At 35.7% G+C, this 19934-nt stretch overlaps 1 protein-coding gene across 1 annotated transcript in view; it reads right to left on the bottom strand.

The window, feature by feature from the left end:
* Positions 1–5311: 5311 nt before the first annotated feature.
* The window catches only part of LOC100890655 (rho guanine nucleotide exchange factor 11), a 28632-nt gene continuing 14009 nt past the window's right edge, over positions 5312–19934 (bottom strand). The window contains exons 6-11 of the mRNA XM_030978754.1: positions 15824–16061; positions 15388–15556; positions 14687–14798; positions 13407–13544; positions 12792–12878; positions 5312–5568 (exon numbers count right to left, since the gene is read on the bottom strand). Of these exons, the coding sequence (XP_030834614.1) occupies positions 5312–5568; positions 12792–12878; positions 13407–13544; positions 14687–14798; positions 15388–15556; positions 15824–16061 (1001 nt within the window). The remainder of the gene's footprint in view (positions 5569–12791; positions 12879–13406; positions 13545–14686; positions 14799–15387; positions 15557–15823; positions 16062–19934) is intronic.

Genomic DNA, 19934 nt, shown 5'->3' with positions numbered 1-19934 from the left:
ACGTAGCTCTTGAGGGGTTGGGTGCCGGGATTAAAGGGGTGCAGGGTGAGGGTTAGGAAGCGGTACAGAAGGCGGTGGGAAAGGGGTGAAGAAAGGTCAGACAGGGGAAGAGGTGGGGGAAGGATGGAGAGTTAGAGGGGTAAATAGAGGGGCAAGGTTGAGAGGTAAAGAGGTCTAGAGGGGTAATGATGTAGCTCTTGTGGGCTTGGGTGCCGGAAGTAGAGGGGTACAGCATGGGGGATAAGGAAGGGGTGTGGAAATGGCTGGGATGGGGTGAAGAAATGTCAGACAGGGGAAGAAAGGTCAGACAGGGGAAGAGGGGAATGAAGACTGGTGAGTTATAGAGGGGTAGTTAGAGGGGTAAATAGAGGGGCAAGGTTGAGAGGTAAAGAGGTCCAGAGTGGTAATGATGTAGCTCCCATGGGGTTGGGTGCTTGGAGTAGAGGGTTATAGGAAGGGGGTAAGGAAGGGGGTAAAGGGTTAAGGCAAGAGGCGCGATGAGGGTGAAGAAAGGTCAGACAAAGGAAGGCGTGGATCAAGACTGGGTTGAGGTAAACATATTCAGGGGGGGGGGGGTACATAAACTTCATCACCATCATAATCATCATAATCATCATATCATAATAATAATAATCACAATGATTGTTACTATCATTACCATTATCATAAGCAGCAGGATCATCATCATCATCATCATCATCTTCATATAGTATTTTACGTTTCTCCTCTTCATAATCACTATCACCATTGCCACGACTGCATTAATCAATAACCAAAGTCACTGCACACGTACTGGTCAATGAATTAGTATCCATAAAAGTATACATAAAAATGAAAATGTTAACATTATGATTGACAGGTGCAGGTCTATTGAAGATGGCTCCACACTAACTTTTTCCAAGGGGGTCAGGATTAAGTTTTAAAGCCCATCTGTACTATTTTGGCCAGGGGGATTAGACCACCCTGCGAGTTCACCGCCAGGTGGTTATCACATCAAATCAGCTCTCAATTTACATAAGAAAAGGGGGATCATCAGGCACCGATTAGGCACTGTTAGATGGCGCAAGTAGCTATAAGTAGTGTAGTGAGCCTCTAAGGACTGGACCCAAAAGTCCTTCGTCAAATTTTTGAAAATTCTTGAGGAGGGGGAGGCACCTGTTAGGTTTGAGCCCTTTCCTTAACATTTCCTACAGTTTTATTGACCCTGATAAAAATGAGGTGCGACCAAATTGTTATCACTATTATTTAATTTGGAAAAGAGAGCAACTATTGAAAACACCATTTGTTTTAATACAAACAAACCTCATGATCTATCTCTAACTAACCTTTAATTTCAGACTTGATGATCGTTTGATAAAATTCATCTTCTTCTTGTGATGTTCAATTTCCAGACTGCTGGATGTGGATTTCTGTAAAAGGGATGGAATACACATGTCTCTCTTCCACTAGCACACCCCTCAACCCCTATCATGCACCCCTTGCATGGTAGGTTATAACACCCTCCATACACCCTGTATGGTAGCTTATAACATCCCTCGTCCTCCCCATACACCCCATGAATAGTAGCTTATCACACCCCTTTGCTCCTATGTACACCTTTCATATAGCTTTTTACATGTAAATCCCTGTTGATACACCACTGTATTATAGCTTATAACATCCCTCAACTGCACCATACAACTTGAATACATACCCCATATATCATAGCTTATCACATCCCTCATCCTCCCCATACACCCCATGAATAGTATACAAATATACATGTCTTGAGAGGTTGTGGTTAAAACTATGCGCAAGAGGTGACTCCAATAGTATTAACGAGTACCTCAAATAGAGGCATGGTATAGATGTTTGGGAAAGAAAAAAAATGTAGAACAAAAAAAATGTCAATTTTTATCTAAAAAGATTTTTTAAAGATTTTGTTTTAATTAAATTAAGATTTAAGAAAATCAAAAATTCAATTAATTTTTTTTTTTAAATCAATTTTTTTTTAAACTCCCAAATAGTAAACCCAAATAGTACTCTTATAGTACTTTCTAAAAATAGTTCAAATATTTCTGGTCATGTGACGAGCTCTCAACCAATCAAAAGCCAACACATTTTTGATGCAGGATATAATAGCTTATCACATCCCTAACTCCCATGATGCACCCTGTACCCTATAGCTTATCACGCTCCTCTTTCATGATTAAACACTCTACAATTAATTCTCTCTCATTCAAACAGCGACGGTGGAACTATGAAAACAAATAAAGTACCAAACTACTGAACCATAAAACACCAACTGATAATAGCAGAAATTATATATTTATGTGGGATGCATGTGAAACAAAATATTACGTTGATGATATGTAATAAGAGCAACAGAAAGTTAAAGTGCTCTTATGGAACTGGAAGGCAAGTGGGAAATGCAAAGACATTTCACAATAATGTATCCAATTCTTACGAACTTGATGAAAAAGATATAACATCAACAAGAAAAACAAAACTTCCCACACAAGTATTCTTTCCAGCATTCCTCAGCTAATAAGAACCATCATCCCATCATCATTTTCTTTATATGCAACATCACCACAAAAAGCCCTAACACTAGCATATCACCATCATGTACACCATCAGAATTTCTACTCCTGCCTGAACATACCAACACACCTAACAAAGAAAATCATAAAATATTTCAAATAAAAAATATGAAATATAATTCCATAAGCAAGGCTTCGCCAAAATAAAACAAAACAAAAAAGACCAAAATAGAAATCAATGAACTGAACAAAAAACAATAATAAAAGAAGCTTTTCATCCCTATTTCATATCACAACAATGAAACAAATAAGCAACAATACAATGTCGACAGAGGAAAATAATATTTCCTTAAATTTGTTGAAAACTGACCAATTTTGTAGACAGTGATGGGAAAATAAATCAAAATAACTTTAAAAATATATCCAACAAGATGAATGGTCTATAAAAATAAAAATCAAGTAGACTGCAGCCTGGGTAGTTCCAAATTAGTAACATATCAATAAACAAAACAATGACTGAATACATCAAACAAGAATCAACAGCAGACTCATATACAATTATTTACAAGGACTGATGAATCTTAATTATCACAAATAGGCCAACACTAACTGATAACGAAAAGTATTAAAAAAAAATACAAATTGCAGACCAATGTGGTTGTTCAGAACTGAGAAATTTTCAATTAGCAATCGGTGAATGACATAAGAAATAACAAGATGAAACATGTACCAATAAAACAAACAACTACTATCAAAGCAACTTAAGACTGAAAAAATCAAACAAATGGTGTTAAGGAGAACATAAAACGTCCCAAAATAATAGAGTGCACATGAAGATCGGTGCTTACTGCAACATAACGTCTGATAAATTTCGAGTAAAAGAGAAGGTTGGTGGGCTTCACAAACAATAAAAGAGAAAATATCTAACAAAACTGTGGGGAAAAGGCCAATACACTGAGGTAAATCATCAACAAAAAAAGTGTCTACAGAATGATGGAACTAAAGAGGACTGTAAAGTTTCAATTAGCGACAGGATAATAAAGTAACAAATGCCAATAGACAACTTGAAACACGAATGAACTGAAGACAGATGCTACTACAAAGACCATTCAGGACTTTAAAGACAAAATGTACTGGTCAACAACAGATGAAAATAAATTAGAAGGGCAAGATAAATCGGAGCTCCCGACATATGTGCTCCAGGGACAATGGCTCCAGGCTTGATTTTGGTCATAGATATAATGTTAGGGTTGCAATTATGTTGTGGTTAGGTTAAAGAGCAAGGGTCTGGGTTAGGACCATTGGGTATGTGTTTGGAACAGAGATGAAGTAATAGATTCTTTGAATTTAAGGCATCCTAAGAGAAGTTTCAATTGTTTTAAATAAGTTTTGGGCGCTTGCACCAAGTGCCGTGGACCAATGATGGCCTGGTGGTAGAGTCGCTGCCCAGCAAGCAGTAGATGGCAGGTTCCAAAAAAAAATCTAACTTTTTTTTTATCAACTACAGATTCTGTTGGGGTAGGATACTGAATGCAGATACTGATTGTCACTGGAGTATGTTTGATACAAACTATTTAAACATCTAACAAGAGACTGTACATGTGGGCCTGATGTAAATTGAATATTTCTGCTCTGCAATGGGACGACAAACTAATATTTACAAAATTGAAGGACAAAAGAGGGCAAGGAACATCTATGGTATGCAGTCAAAGGGACCAACCCTGAAACTGAGAATGGCCGATATCTCTTTAACAACTTTCACAAGAGATTGGCCATTTCCGATCCGGGGCGGCCAACAAACATAAGAAACAAACGACAAAAGATGACATGGAACAAAAATGATGTGCAGTCAGCAGGATTGATCCTCAGATTTGAAACTGTGAAAACCTGTTACAAGAGATTGGCCATTTCTGATCATCCATTGAATAATAAACGAAGCATCAAAAATTGATAATTTAAAACGTCCAACAAGAAAAGCTGGTGTTCTATTCAAATTCGTAAAAAATTATTATTTCCAATGGAACAATAACCTGAACAGCCAAAATGGCAACAGAAAACACAAATGGGCAACAAGCCAATACACTACTAAATGTCGATAGACAGCCTTAAAACAAGAATAACTACTGATCGACATTTCTGCTGTCGACTGGTAAATTTCCATTCATCAAATACAATTTTAAAAACTACGAGAGAAAACACGGGACACAAATGGCATGCAGTCGGCATGATCAAACATAGAACTGATACTGGCGGAGCTCTTGTGAGAAATGAATGTTTGCGATCACTAACGGGACAGCAGACGAGATTAACAGAGGACATGTAACCAAACAATGGCATGCAGACAGCGGGACCAAACGTAGAATTTGTACTAGCCAATCTCTTGTGAAAAATGAAAGTTTGTGATCAGTAACGGGACAACAGACTTAACTAACAGAGGGCATGTAACCAAAAAATGGCATGCAGAGAGTGGGACCAACCTTAGACTTGAGACTAGCCAAACTCTTGTGAAAAATTAATGTTTGCGATCACTAACGGGACAACAAACTAGATTAACAGAGGACATGTAACCAAAAAATGGCATGCAGAAAGCGGGACCAACCTTAGACTTGAGACTAGCCGAACTCTTGTGAAAAATGAATGTTTGCGATCATTAACGGGACAACAAAGTAGATTAACATGGGACATGTAACCAAAAAGTGGCATGCAGAAAGCGGGACCAACCTTAAGACTTGAGACTAGCCGATCTTTTGATGTTTATTTAGCGATCACTAATGGGACAACAAACTAGATTAACAGAGGACATGTAACCAAAACAATGGCATGCAGAAAGCTGGACCAACCTCAGACTTGAGACTAGCCGATCTTTTGATGATGTTCCTCTTCTGTTTGGGCTGTTTGCTTGCCCCCCTGTGGTCATCACCCTGGGACTGGCTGTCCAGAGACGAGGGCGACAGGACCGTGCTGTCCAGAGACGAGTTGGGCAGGTTGTCCTTCTTCTCGAACTGGTCCACAATGTTGGAGACGTCAATGTTCTTGGCGACTTGAACTGTGAGAGAAATAAAGAGCAAAATGTTAACCACTGAATTCTCTGATTCCCATAGGCTTATTATAGAATACCCAAGTTCAGACAGGCGATTGGGTTAAATGATGATAAATGTCTTGTCAAAGGACGTCAGTTCCGGAGATTGGATTCAAACCCCCAACACTTGAACCGAAAATAAACCACTATAACACAACACCTCCACATGCTCTACCGATTTCATAGTAGTTTCCTCCAGAGCTTTCTCATTGCTACGAAGGATCGATCAAGTACACCATGTACTAGTACGAGTTGATAATATTTCTGTAATCTGTTTTGCATTCAAAACAATCAAAAGAAAAGCTGATTTTGAAGCCATTTATAGCATCTATAATTCAAATTACACTGTACCATTAATTAAATAATAAGCAAAAGACTAGAACATTTACAGTTAACAATTAAATTATTCATACTCCTTGTACGTAACTCAAAAATGAAAGGGGGACTGAAAGAATTAGGGCCTTTGTTGAATACTTTTAGATGAAAGCGTTAATATGTCATTCTCAAGAAACATAAATCGGGACAAATCAAATTTCACATACTTAAAATATTACCAAACTTGGTAAGTGTATGAACAATCTAGTTGTTTACTGTTTAATGTCTGTGATACAAATTAATAATAAAACATATTTAGCAAGTAATAATGTTACCATTCATATCATGACCCCAAAACAAAGTAAAACATTCACCATTCATGCAAATAAACCAAAGCTTCAACATAACATTTTATACAGGTTATCACCAACATAATCAAATCTAGTGCAATGCAATAAAATATTTCAGCAATTGAATTGTTTAATTCCCGCAGGCTTACTACAGGAGCCAACCTGGTTCCAAGAATCAATGGGTTAATCTGCAATGTAAAAGTGATGCTCAAAAGTGCTTGCAAATAAATTGAATGACCAAACACTCCCTGGCATGCATCTGGACAGGGTTACGTTCAATCAAAATTCATTCTGGAGTTTCTGCTACTTGTACTACTACAAGTTTCAAACACTGGTAAAATCATGCTTTTCTGGGAAATGACCTGTCTACATTGAACATGTATCATTCACAGTATTAGAACTCAAACTAAAAATGAAGCTAGGGGAGGGGGTGATATCCAAATAAAGAATACCCAGATGAAAATCTGTTTGTTTATGTACGTCTATATCTAAACAGGCATCGAAGCACAGATGAAAAGTTATTACGCTACAAAATTCATCTCACATACATGTACATGTACAGGGCTCTACACTAAATGTTACAAGGAAGTCCAGATCAAAAAATTTACAGTCTGTATGCAATAGACCCTATGTAAAATGTCAAAATTATGGGGATCTGAACTAAAATTTAGGGTGCCCATGTGTCTCACGTGCTTGTTAGTGTTGAGCTCTGTCATATACATGTACATGTATTTAGGTCAAACTAATGACAACAAGAGAAAACTAATATAGTCGACTCAACTGTTCAAGATGCAATTAAAACAAAAAAAAACTCAAACTAAAATGGTGGATTGCAAATTGCAAATAATATAAAAGGCTGCAAACCATGCATATAAAACTCCTGCAATTCAAAAGAAAACATTTCATGCTGCATTTGCAAAAATATAAATCTAAAAAAAGGGATTGAAGACTGGTTGAATTCCTACCATTTTGCGAATCTTGTTTCAATTGCGCTGTATGGATAATGGCATGACGAAGCAATCGAGGAGAAAGCGATACATAATTGATTAGTAAGAAGTACAACAGCAATATTCCAATTACACCCTCTGTGTTTATACTGCAGCATTCTTGAAGATATAGTAGTTAGCATTGTTAATTTCCACGTAAATTTCAAGGTAAATTTCCAAGTTAATCTCCAAGATGATTTCAATACAGTGTGTAGTTCATCCAGTTGGCCAAAGGGATCCCTTCTCACGCCGTTGCTCTCCGGTTCAATATACACATCGTTACATTCACCTTCACTGAAAAACGCAAACTCAAAGTCATGTTCATACATGTACACGTATTTGAACAAATAAAAACTGAGGCTGTACTTGTACATGTAGCCTGTAGTTACCAAAGTCTATGGTTAAATGTCAATAAATAATCAGTTGTAACATCGGGTTTATCGGAATAATCTTCTGTCGACAATCTGTCAACATGCGAGGAGCTGACACTGTATCGTGACCGGATCCAGACGAAGATTCTTGTGTGAATGCTTCCTTTTCTATACATTCAAATTCCTCTTATCCATACAGAAAAGGAATTACCTCATTCACACTACAGAGATAATCCAATCTGCAAAGAAATATCCTTTATTCTACTCCATCAAATACAACTTAAGTTAAAAAAAGTAAGAGAGATCCATAGGCGTCTATGACTTCCGTGGCATGCCGATAAATAAATATGTCCTTGTTTGACAGAAGAAAAAGAACTACGCTTCTTTCTAGTACTTGTTACACACTCGTCGACCCCCACGCTAATACTATATGAACTGAGTGGAACTGTGTGGATCTGTGGGGGATCTCATGTAACACTAGAATGTATGTGATTGTTGATGGTAGTATCGATGGTATCAATCGTAAAGGCTTTGGTTTTTTACTTTCTGCGATCCTGTTACTACCCTATTAATAACAATGTTCCATGAATCATGTAGGGTGACTCATAAAATAATGGTCTGAAAGGCGAATTACATTGCATCTATGTACATATCGGGTACATTACGGAAGCACAGCTAGGGCTAAAAGTTCTGAACTTTCTGCGATCCTGTTACTACCCTATTAATAACAATGTTCCATGAATCATATAGGGTGACTCATAAAATAATGGTCAGAAAGGGGGATTAAATTGCATATATATATTCAAATAGATACTGTGTACATTGCGGAAGCAAAGCTATGGCTAAAAGTTCTGAACTTTCTTATATTTCATTATTACTCTATTCAACAATGTTTTATTAATATTATAGTGTAACTCATAAAGTGATCAAGTAGTCTAAGAAAAGAAGAAACAATTCAAGAGGCTTCAAAGTTCTATACTTCTATCATCCCATTACTTCCCTGTTAACATTGAATAATGTTCCATGAATACTACAGAGTGACTACAAAAGTAAATGAAAAAAAGCAGATTGGATTACTATACCCCCCCCTCTTCAAAACACTTAGGAAACAAATATTTAGAGTTAAATTCTTTGCTGTGTGAACCACGTTCCCATTACTACCCCGTTATTAAAAATGTGCCATGAATACTACAGAGTGACTCATAAAATATGAAGTAGAAAAGAGCTGTTAATGAATTAGCCAGTTTACAAAAAAATCTACAGATTTTATTTATTTAAAGCCTACTATCCCATTACTACCCTATCAATCACAACTTTTCAAGAATACTACACAGTGACCCATAAAAATAACTCGTAAAAAATAGGCATAAGATTGATATAATTTTTTACTTTATATCCCATTACCACCCTATTCATTACAATCTTCTTTGAATACTACAGAGTGAATCATAAAAAATGACCGATAAAAAACAAACAATGATACCTCCCTAAAAGTTGTAGACATTTTTGTTATGACTTTCAGTCGTTTACTTCACACCAACCCTATTAATAACAATGTTCGATGAGTACTACCTGTATAGGATGACTCATGAAATACCACCACTACTACAATAACATTGCTAAAAAAATATACAATTACAATGTCAACTATGCAAGACAAAATTCAGGTTCAGAATGTATTACTTTAAGCAATATTCATCAGTGATTGACAAGTCAGTTACAAAATGAAACTGAAAGAACTCATCAATTATACAATTAACTTCCCCATAAATGTCTATTAAAAATATGTGTCTTTAAATACTGTTCTAATGGTTGAGGAAGTATTTAACAATATATAAATACTACTGTACTCTCATACCGAGGAAATAAGACTTCTCTGCTTCAAAAGAACTTGGATTTCTTCATATATACATGTTCTACCTGGGAGATATATTATAACCACTACCGCTATTACAATTACAAAACTGTATTACTACAACAAAAACAACAACTATTACTACTAATAATTCTTCTCCTTCCACACATGCTTCTTTATTCTATTTCTTGGTAATACTTGAATCTGATGCAAATAGACATATGCTTTAATATCTATGGACCGTTTTCCAATGTAAAGTTTCTTCCACGTTAAAGACTTTTAAAAGTTCTAAGTAAGAGGGAACTGGTGATATAGTTGGGTAGCATGTCTATTTACACAATCCTACAATATTTATAAATAATATTCAACCATTTCTGTGCCAAACTCATTTGAAAAATCCTGCATCCATTAGAATCTTCAGCCAGCTTTTTGTCAATTTCTGATATCTATCCGGCTAGAAATGTCAAATCTAATATTTCCGTCACTTTTCAAGGTTTCTTACGTGGAAAATGAAACTGATATTGTATTATCTACATTATATTGCTACATCAATCAATCCTGTAGCATTTGCCATGAGACAATAAAGACATCACATCCTTCTCAAAGTACAATTTTACTGCACGCTATCTGTAGTACTAGAGGCATGTTCACATAAAATATGTTAAGCCTAGTTCAGTATGCAGCGGTAAAACAAGTTCGTTTCTTAAAATAATTTTTGTATGACGTTCAAGTGTAATATGCTTCACCTTTCTGTATCTTATAACACAGAGGATACTTTGTTGCACACAGTTGCTATTCATTTACACATTTCACATTAAAAAAACGCTGCTGTTTTGTGGGGGGGGGGGGTGTTATTATGTAATATCTGAACGTGCATTTAGTGGATGTAAACATGTAATGAATATGAAGTTGGGATGAAAAATGAAAGAAGCTACACAAAAGGTCATACACATAAAGTCCTTATCCACGCGTTAGATCAAGATGATACAGAATGTGTAGTGCATTATGCTTTAATACCTCTTTTAAAAAAGAACCCCCCCCTCTCCCCCCCAAAAAAAAACAAAAAAAAAACAAAAAAAAAAACACACACACTAGTTTATTGCATCATAATGTTAGCAAACCCTCAGAAAATACAAACTGTAATTCCCTTTCAGAATATTCACTATGTGTACACACATATAAACTTCTGGTGACAAAAGTACAAAAGCTTCAAACAGTATATTATAAATGCTGTATCTCATTACAAATTACATCCTGCCTCGCTAATCACAGTGCATGACATTTTGGATTCTGTTTAAATAAGGCCTGTCCTCATCAGCTTGAGATTGCCAAATAGCCCGCTATTTCTGATTTGGGAAATAATCCTGAAGTTACAAATCCCGTCTTCATCAGATCGAGATTCGACCTCAAAACTTGAAACTCGACCTTGAGAAATTTGCTTGAGATATTTTGCTAAGCGTTCGCGCATAGTACGAGTCTTCGGGCTGGTGAAGACGCTACAAACAAATAGCAGGAAATTTTGCCAAATAGTGGGATATTTTGCAAACTATCCCAAGATATCTTGGGATGATTATCCCGACCAAATATCTCGCTAATTGCAACTTCCGACTGATGAAGACGCAAATTAACTGGATTGGGATAGTTGAAATAGCAGGATATTTGGCAATCTCGAGCTGATGAGAACAGGCCTATAGTGACTACGATTTTACAATAGGAAAAACTTGAAACAGGACAAGGTCATCGTAGAGGTCGACTCTAGTTGAAAGATATTGCATGTCATTGATAAGTGTCTCTCTAGCTACAGGAACAGTATGAGAGCTTCAAAATGGCTGTCACTGTGACAGATAGAATGCATAAACAATATCCATGAGTTGACATAGGAGTAATTCACCTCTTACTACAGTAACAGAAATTCAACACTGGTTTTCTGTAAGACTGAGTTTGCAGGGAAAGACCAGTATTGGAAACGCCCCAATTTCAAAAAATGAAATGGAAGCTCTTATTACCAATCATGTGAAAGAGTATGTTTTGACTAATACATGATGATACAAATTTTGCCGGGAAACCGCCTACTAATTGATATATTTGGTAAATTAGTTTATCTATTGGTGTGTGAGAGATAAACGCACAGGTCGCACACGTGTGCGTAGTCCCATATTCATCTTTCTGTGTACAGTGCTTGTAACTTTACGAAGACTGGGCCAAATTTCTTATCATGTTGATGATTCCAGAACCTTGCAGTACACACCAATACTCTATGCTAGATGATCAACCTTTTCTGATCGATTCCACAACGTTTCTTTCACAATGCAATCGCATGACCATAACTGGTCTTTAATACAAAAAATGAACAATGTTTTTGTGTGTGACCAAGAGAGATATCATTTATATGTACATCATGGATGGATTTTGAGTGTAATTACAGCAAATAAACAAACTATCCATACGTTACAACAATGATACTGGTCATAACATGCCAGGACCGATATCATTGGCATTAATGACTTTTCGATATAAAGTAATTAAATATCGAATGCAGATTAGTTACCTTGGCGAGACGAATAAAATGATAGAGACTTTATGCAATGATGATGTAAACTAATCATTGGTTGACCTCATTGATGAACATAAGATACCAGTGACTTTGTATGATGATGTAATGCACAGAAGACATATGGAAGAAGAGGACAAGAGGAAGAGGAAGAAGGAGAAGAAGGAGGGGAGAGAGAGAGAGGAAGGAGGGGAAGGAGGATAAAAGGGAGATAAGGAAGAAGAAGAAGAAAAGAGAAAGGAGAAGGAGGAGAAAAGGGAGATAAGGAAGAAGACGAAGAAGAAGGAGGAGGAGGAAAGAAAGGGAGAGAGAAAGAGAGAGAGGAGGAGGGGGAAAAGAAGGAGAAAGAGAGGAGGAGGAGAGAAGAGGGGGAAGAAGGGGAAGAATGCAATATAATACTAAGCACAAAACTAGAAAATATTTGATAGGCATTAGATCATCTTTCATCAGCAACGAATAGCTTTCCTTCTCTATTTTCGTCCATGTCTTGCAAAAAAGATTACTTTTCTTCCATGCATGAAGATAGACTTTATTGGATAACTTGTTTAGCACAGGGCTAATCTGCCACAAGGTCCATTGCACATAATATAGAAATAAATAAACAGCAGTTTATCACATACAATCATAGTCAAAAATACAATTAACAGTAGTTAACCCCATACTGAAAAGAAATATACATTAATTGAACACAATGAGATACATAATTGACATTTAGCTAATTACGAATGTGAAGAATGAAGTCTACTTCTTTAGATCACTTACTTAGTTCTTCATTGTCTCCTTGCATGTGAATGACGTTAGTAATGGGCGAACTGAGAGGGGTAGGAATCGCCTTGGAATCATCTTTACCTGGTATTATTGACAAAGTTTAACAAGTCCAGGGTTGATGTTAGCATTCAGTATATGTAGCACATCGAAAAATACAGACAGGGTTGAAGTTAGATAAGTTAGATAATGGATAGGAAAATACAACATGGTTATAGTATCATGTACATATTTAATATTCAATTTAATTTCATTTAATTTTCATTTGAAAAATTTGTATTACCTGAGTGTACAATCTATTACATGAAAGCTTTATAGGAATTACGTATCATTATTGTTGTTTGTAATTAATTATGTTCATGTATCAGGCTTAAATGTTCATTTCTATTGCGCCCTATCTCTATTTCCTTCTTTCCTAAGCACATAGGGACTTTCTTTGTGTTAGTGATATGCGCTATACAAGTAACATTCATTATTATTATTATTATTATTAACATATCATTTTAACAAGTATAGAACAGGATAAAATATTAATAAATAAACACAGACATTATATATTTTGATAATACAATAAAATGTTCAAAGATGTAAAACAGGAAAACAAATGCTTACCTTGGCCGATGGCAATGTTAGCAGGGAAATTACTTTTTGTTTTTCTGTGTTCCTTGTCCCTTTTTTTCTTCTTGCCCGGGCATTCCGAGGTAATTTGCTCCAGACAGGGACCTTGTTTGTGTACATTAAATTCACAATCTGAAAAGAAATACATTACAATCAAGAAATCAGATATTTTTTTTAAATTCTATTGTTTATATCATGTATATACATAATATAAAAGTTTGAGAATTCTCAACTCTATATATATGTTTTGTTATGTTTTTGCAAAGTCAAGAGCAATATTGAATAAAGATGATTATATTATAGAAAAGAAAGAAAAAAGAAATCAGATTATCCTGGGTTATTACAAGAATTTTCAATTCTGTTCAAATCTGCTCAGGGAATGGACTTGACTCGTGAAAGTTAAAGTTAAACTTGCAGTCTGATATACAGCGGTCTACATACATTCCATGTAATTCAGATTATCTTGGGTTGTGGTAATTTGTGTCCAGACATGAACCTGACTCACATGAGATAAGTACATTAAACCGATTATTTGAAAGACAATACAGTGTACATCCCATCAAATTCATACTATCTGTGGATCTTTTAGGGAATTCAAATATTTTTACATGGTATTCAGCATAAATTTTGCTTACATTTTGTCCGTATTGAGTGAAATTTGCCAAATGGGTTTTTTAGTAGGACTAAATTAATTAATCATGTGACATATTAATACTACATGTACATATTTAAATTACATTTGTTAAAGGAAATTTACACTTGTGCTTTGTATCCTATACCCCCCCCCCTCAATTTGGTTTAAAAAACTGAATAGAAAGAAACAACGAAAAACACAGACAAAGACAGAAAGGTTATCATAGGATAGACTAGACTCGTTTACTAACATATTCAAATTCATGGATGTTTCTTTCCTGGGGACCATTCCATTTCCTTGGAATGCCCATTTCCCCATTTTCTAGGGACCATTTTATTTCTCCACCCCCAAAAGACCGGTTTAATAAAACTTATTCAAATTGAAGCATGTTTCTTCCTGGGGACCTAGCGATGGGTTATTCCTTTAACCTGTTGTTAATGAATGGACTACAATACTTGGAACCCAGTCTGCATAGATTACATGTTTCTATGTCGGGCAAGTCTCAGACAAGCTTTCAGGTTGTCAAGAACAACCTTTGTTTAAAATGGATGCTTAACATTTGAGAATGTAAGTAAACCGTTCTTTCAGGAAAATATGGAGAAAAAACAACAACTACGATATTAAATGTGGCAAAACTTACGAGTACACTGAAGGCCTTGGTAGCCAATGCCCCATAGTAAACCATGACACTGGTTGCAGAAGGTGGTGTTTAAATACTGGTTCTTTTGAAATACATGGCCTTTCACCGACTGCTGTAACAGAGAGAGAAAAGAGAATGACAAAGATTAAGTTTGAGAAGAAATGCATGCTAAAAAAAAAAATCAATATTTTGAAGGCAAAACAGACTTTATAGTAGGATTGAGGAATTCATCAATCAAGAGTTTCAAAACCATTGCATTTGTTGTAGAAAGCAGAGTTCAAATACTTGTTTTCTTGAAAACATGACGATTACAGTATGTATGATTTTCATTTTATGCAAAGCAATACAGCGTACACATGACCTTTATTAACTATCAGGAAAAAATAGGGATAGGATCTTGATGAATGTAAGAATTTGAAAGCTGAAGAAGTACTGCATCAGTATATCACGAGTGGGGTGATAAAGACTTGTTCCATCAATTTCTGATGATTTCTTTCTTTTCTTATTTTCATAATATTGTAAGATTAAAAAGAAATCTAGGTAGTGCAAAAACAGCACCACATGCAAACTGAAAATGTAAGCTGGCTTTCCGTAAAGATGATTTTTTTTTTTTTTTGCTCTCCTTAAACAAAATAAAATTGGTTATTAAATTGTATTATTCCACCGAAGAAAGGTACAATCAATGTTTGAGCTAAGCTAACCTTTTTGGTAGAGTGGGGGAACTTGAGGGGCCCTCTCCTGTCCTTGTTGATGAAGCTAGGGGCCCTCTCTAGAGCACTACCAGTCTGGTTCTTCACACCGGCTTGCTTCATGAAGGTGTTGAGTGATGCAGCAAGGGCCTGGTTCTTAGGCTCCTTCTCTACTTCAGATCTGTAGAGAGGGAACAGGAGAATGAGAGAGGACGGGGAGTGGGTAAGAGAATGGGGAGGGGAGAGAGAGAAGGGAGTGAAGAGAGTTCATACATGACCCAAGTTTGGCGGCAATCCATCAATTGTTTCTGGAGATAACGCGATCACGAGAACGGGACGTACAGACGGACAACCCGAAAAGAGTCTCTACACAAAGGTGGTATTTCTATACAGGTTGCAGCTATAGCAGGTTTGACCCTGAAGAGAACATAATAGCATTGATACTCACGAAGTAAGCCTGTCAAGATGGGGTAGTAGTGTCGATTCCACAATCTTCAGCTCCTGGCTCTTTGGCATGTCCTCGTTGGTCAGGTACTGGTCTCCGAAGATGGAACCCGGACCGCGCGCCCTCGTGTGACGGAAGTCGGCTAGGAGGTCATCCACCTCCTCCCTGGCAACGTTGCGAGCGGCAATGAAGACATTCCTCATTGCCTCTTCATTGTTCTGCTGTGTGTTGATGGTATGCTCTGAAGAAAGAGAGGGTAAACATTTCTATTCACAATTCCATTTCAATTTCCATTTCCATTTTTATTTCTAATACCAACTCCTTTTCCATTTCCATTTACATTACTTTTATTTATCAAGTAATTCGTACATACATCATGATAACAATAATCATAAAAATCACTGCACAATAATTACAAAGGTAAAAACAAATGAAAAATGTCCAACAATACAGAAATAGTGGGTAACACTTTCTTTTCTACAGTATATATCATAGGATTAAAATCAAAATAATTCTTCCACAGGGGACCATTTCTTATAGTGCATTCCTTCAATCTTCTTTTGTTTTGCAATGTTAAGTTCTATATATTTCGTGTTACTGATAAAAGACATGAGCCCACTTAAACATGGTTTTGCGTTTTTGCATTTTTGGATATAAATATATCTTTTAAACATAAGCAACAAGTGATTCAGTAACATCATATTGGGCCCTTTCCAATCTTTGATGAATCCAAACATTATTCTTTTCTTGCTGAGATCTTCAAACTTAACTTTAAATTTCGTGCCAATATTATCAACAAGTTCCTGTCTAAGCTTAGAAGCAACATCACAGTCATAAAATAAATGAACAGGTGTTTCTAAAGTTGAATTACAAAAGGTACACATCTCTGACTCAACTAATTTCATCTTATACAATCTGTTATTAGTATAAAGTATGTTATGTGACAGTTTGAATTGGAAAACTCTCATTTTTACTTCAATTGTGCACTTGAAAGGTAAAATATAGATTTGTGACCAGTCATTTTCTTGAATATCAAAGGTGCTAGAGAATAATTGTTCACAAACTGGTCTTGCTATTACTTCAGCAAGAAAACCCTTGTACACTATTTTCGACTTGAGTTTATATAGTTCAGATAACAGGAACTCTAATTGAGAGTGCTCTTCACTTTCTCTATTCAATTTTTTTTCGAATACCAAGGGAACAAATTCACATTTCCACTCTTTCTTCACAGAGTTCACTATTGCCATGTATTGTAAAAAATGTTTGTTTGAAACACCTTTTTCATTCCAAAAAATCAAAATGGAGAATTTTTCCATTGTTATCAAACAATTGGTATATATTACAAAGCCCTGCCTCATGTAATGCTCTGCAGTATACTGACCTGTTATCAACCAGAATGAACTTATTATTCCAGACACTCTGCTTCAGTATACTGACCTGACTTCTATCGTTAGTAACCAATTCACAATGAATATCTGTTTTTAACCATGCTTTCAATAAGGCAACATAAAATGGAGGAATATCCTCGATTTTTGGTAGTTTCTCAATTGCATAATTACTGACAAAAATAGATTTACCACCATATAACCTTAAGAAATTCTCAAAAGGAATAGTCCAGCTGTGATCTGATTTGTGAAAATATCGTTGAACCCATTTTACCAGCTGAGTATTTATCATACATTGAATATTTGGGAATTTCAGTCCCCCTTCTGAGTAATCAGCATACATAGTTGCTCTTGAGATTTTGTCCGGACCGTTCCACATAAATGAAAACATGAGCTTCTCAATTTCTTTGACAAATTCAGTGGGCAATGAAATGTTGGACAAGAGATAAATTACTTTCAACATTACAAAGGTTTTTAAGATTTGTGTTTTGCCAATCAATGTTAGTCCTCGGTTTTTCCATTTAGCAAGTATATTTCTCATTTCTTTAATTCGAGTTTCAAAGTTTATTTTCCTTGGTTCTTCAAAGTCATATGAGAAATATATGCCCAGAACTTTTATGCCCTTCTCTGGCCATGTATAAGCACTGTCCTTTTCACCTTCATGCCTATTCTTACCGATCCACATGCCTTCAGTTTTAGATTTATTTATACAAAGACCAGACATTTTTGAAAATTCCTCAAACTCTGAAAATACAATTTTTAGGGACTCATTACTTTTGCAAAAACATGTTATGTCATCAGCATAAGCTGTGTATTTTATTTCCTTCCCCCCCCCACTTCAAAACCCACAATATTGCCATTATTTCTTACTCTATTCAAATATACTTCCAATCCCAAAATGAATAACAGAGGTGCAAGAGGATCACCCTGCCTTGCTCCTCTGCTAACTTTGAAGTAACCTGTAGTGAACCCATTTAACAAAACACAGCTACTGATATCTTTATATAGAATTTTAACCCACTGTATTAGTGAGGGCCCAAAGTTATAGGCTTCCATACATTGGAAAATAAATGAATGGCTTAATGAATCGAATGCCTTAGTGAGATCCAATGCCATTATTATACCTTGTAAATCCTCTTTTTCTGCATAAAACATGAGATCTGATATTAATCGAATCCCTTCTCCAATATATCTCCCTTTAACAAAAGCAGTCTGTTGACTGTTGATCAAATTTTCTATCACTTTAGATATCCTTTTGGCTAAACATTTAGAAAGGATTTTTGCGTCAACATTTATCAGAGTGATTGGTCGCCAGTTACCAAGTTTAAGTTTGTCCTTGTTGGGCTTAGGAATTAATTTTATTACTCCCTGCCTTTGTGAAACTGACATACACTCGTCATTGTATGAAGCATTAAAAGAATCAATCACATATTTTGAAACCAAAGGCCAAAATACCTCATAAAACTCTACTGTGATGCCATCATTTCCTGGAGTTTTATTTTTTGCCATTTTCATCAATTCCTCTTTTGCCTCATTGCATGATATGCAACCTTCACACAAGGCCTTTTCTGATTCTGTTAACTGCTCAAGTCTACTTTGACAAATATATTCCATACAATCCTCTTGATATACCATATTTCTATTCTCAAAAAATGTTTGAAAGGATTCTTTAATAAACATTTGGATGTTTGCTTGTTTTCGAATAAGCCCATCCTTTGTATCCAACACATCAACACATGTATTTTCAGCCAGGCTTTTCTCTAATGATAAAAAGTACTTGTTACTTTTCTCACCCTTTTCATACCAAGTGCACTTTGACCTCAAAATTGCCCCATCCGCAAAATAGTCGTAAATTTTATGTAATTTCTCTTCAATTTGTTTCTTTCTAATTAAAGTTTCTTCTTTCAAACTGTCCCCTTCCATTTCATATATTTTTTTCAGCTCTTCCTCTAGCTCTTGTCTCAGCTTTTCCTTTTCACATTTTTTCTTTTTTGAAAATGGGATAGTAAACTCTCGTATTTTATATTTTAGCCAGTCCCACAGCATTTTTTTGTCATGTTTATGTTCATATTCATCAACCCATAAAGAGACATTGTCACTAAGAGCCTCAACAAACTCCTCATTATTTAATAGACTGTTGTTGAATTTCCAGTATGAAGGCCCCATTCTCTGTTTCTTAACATGTAAGTGCAATGTAACATAATCATGGTCTGACAGCACACATGGAAATATATCATTTTCTACAACGTCAGTTTGCAAAGTTTCTGTGATTAGCCAGAAGTCTAGTCTTGATTGGACATATGGTGTATATCTCCTCCAAGTGAATCTTTTAGTTGTTTGGTTTCTTACTCTCCAAATATCGATAATATGAAAATAATCTTTCAAACTGTCTACCAGGGTACAAGAATGCTTCCAAATTGTTTTCATAGCACCCCCTTCTCTATCCATGCCCAAATCCTGAATAAGATTAAAATCACCACCTATTATACATGTATGACCTTCATTATTAAATTCTTGCAGTATTGAATTAAAACCATTAAAAAACTCTACATGCTCTTTTTCATTGTTGGGTGCATAAAAATTGGCTATAACAAAAAAATTCTTGTATATTTCAACTTTGATACATAAAAAGCGTCCTACTTTATCTTTGACCGAGTCAATAAGTTTAATGTCCGAAGTTCTTCTGAATATTATACACACTCCTCTGCTCATGGATGTTCAGTGGCTGA

This window comes from Strongylocentrotus purpuratus, unplaced genomic scaffold (genome assembly GCF_000002235.5).
Source record: "Strongylocentrotus purpuratus isolate Spur 01 unplaced genomic scaffold, Spur_5.0 spur5_scaffold_1, whole genome shotgun sequence".
NCBI classification, from domain to species: Eukaryota; Metazoa; Echinodermata; class Echinoidea; order Camarodonta; family Strongylocentrotidae; genus Strongylocentrotus; species Strongylocentrotus purpuratus.
The sequence above is the reverse complement of the archived record's forward strand: the minus strand, read 5'-3'. Positions and strand labels throughout refer to the sequence as shown.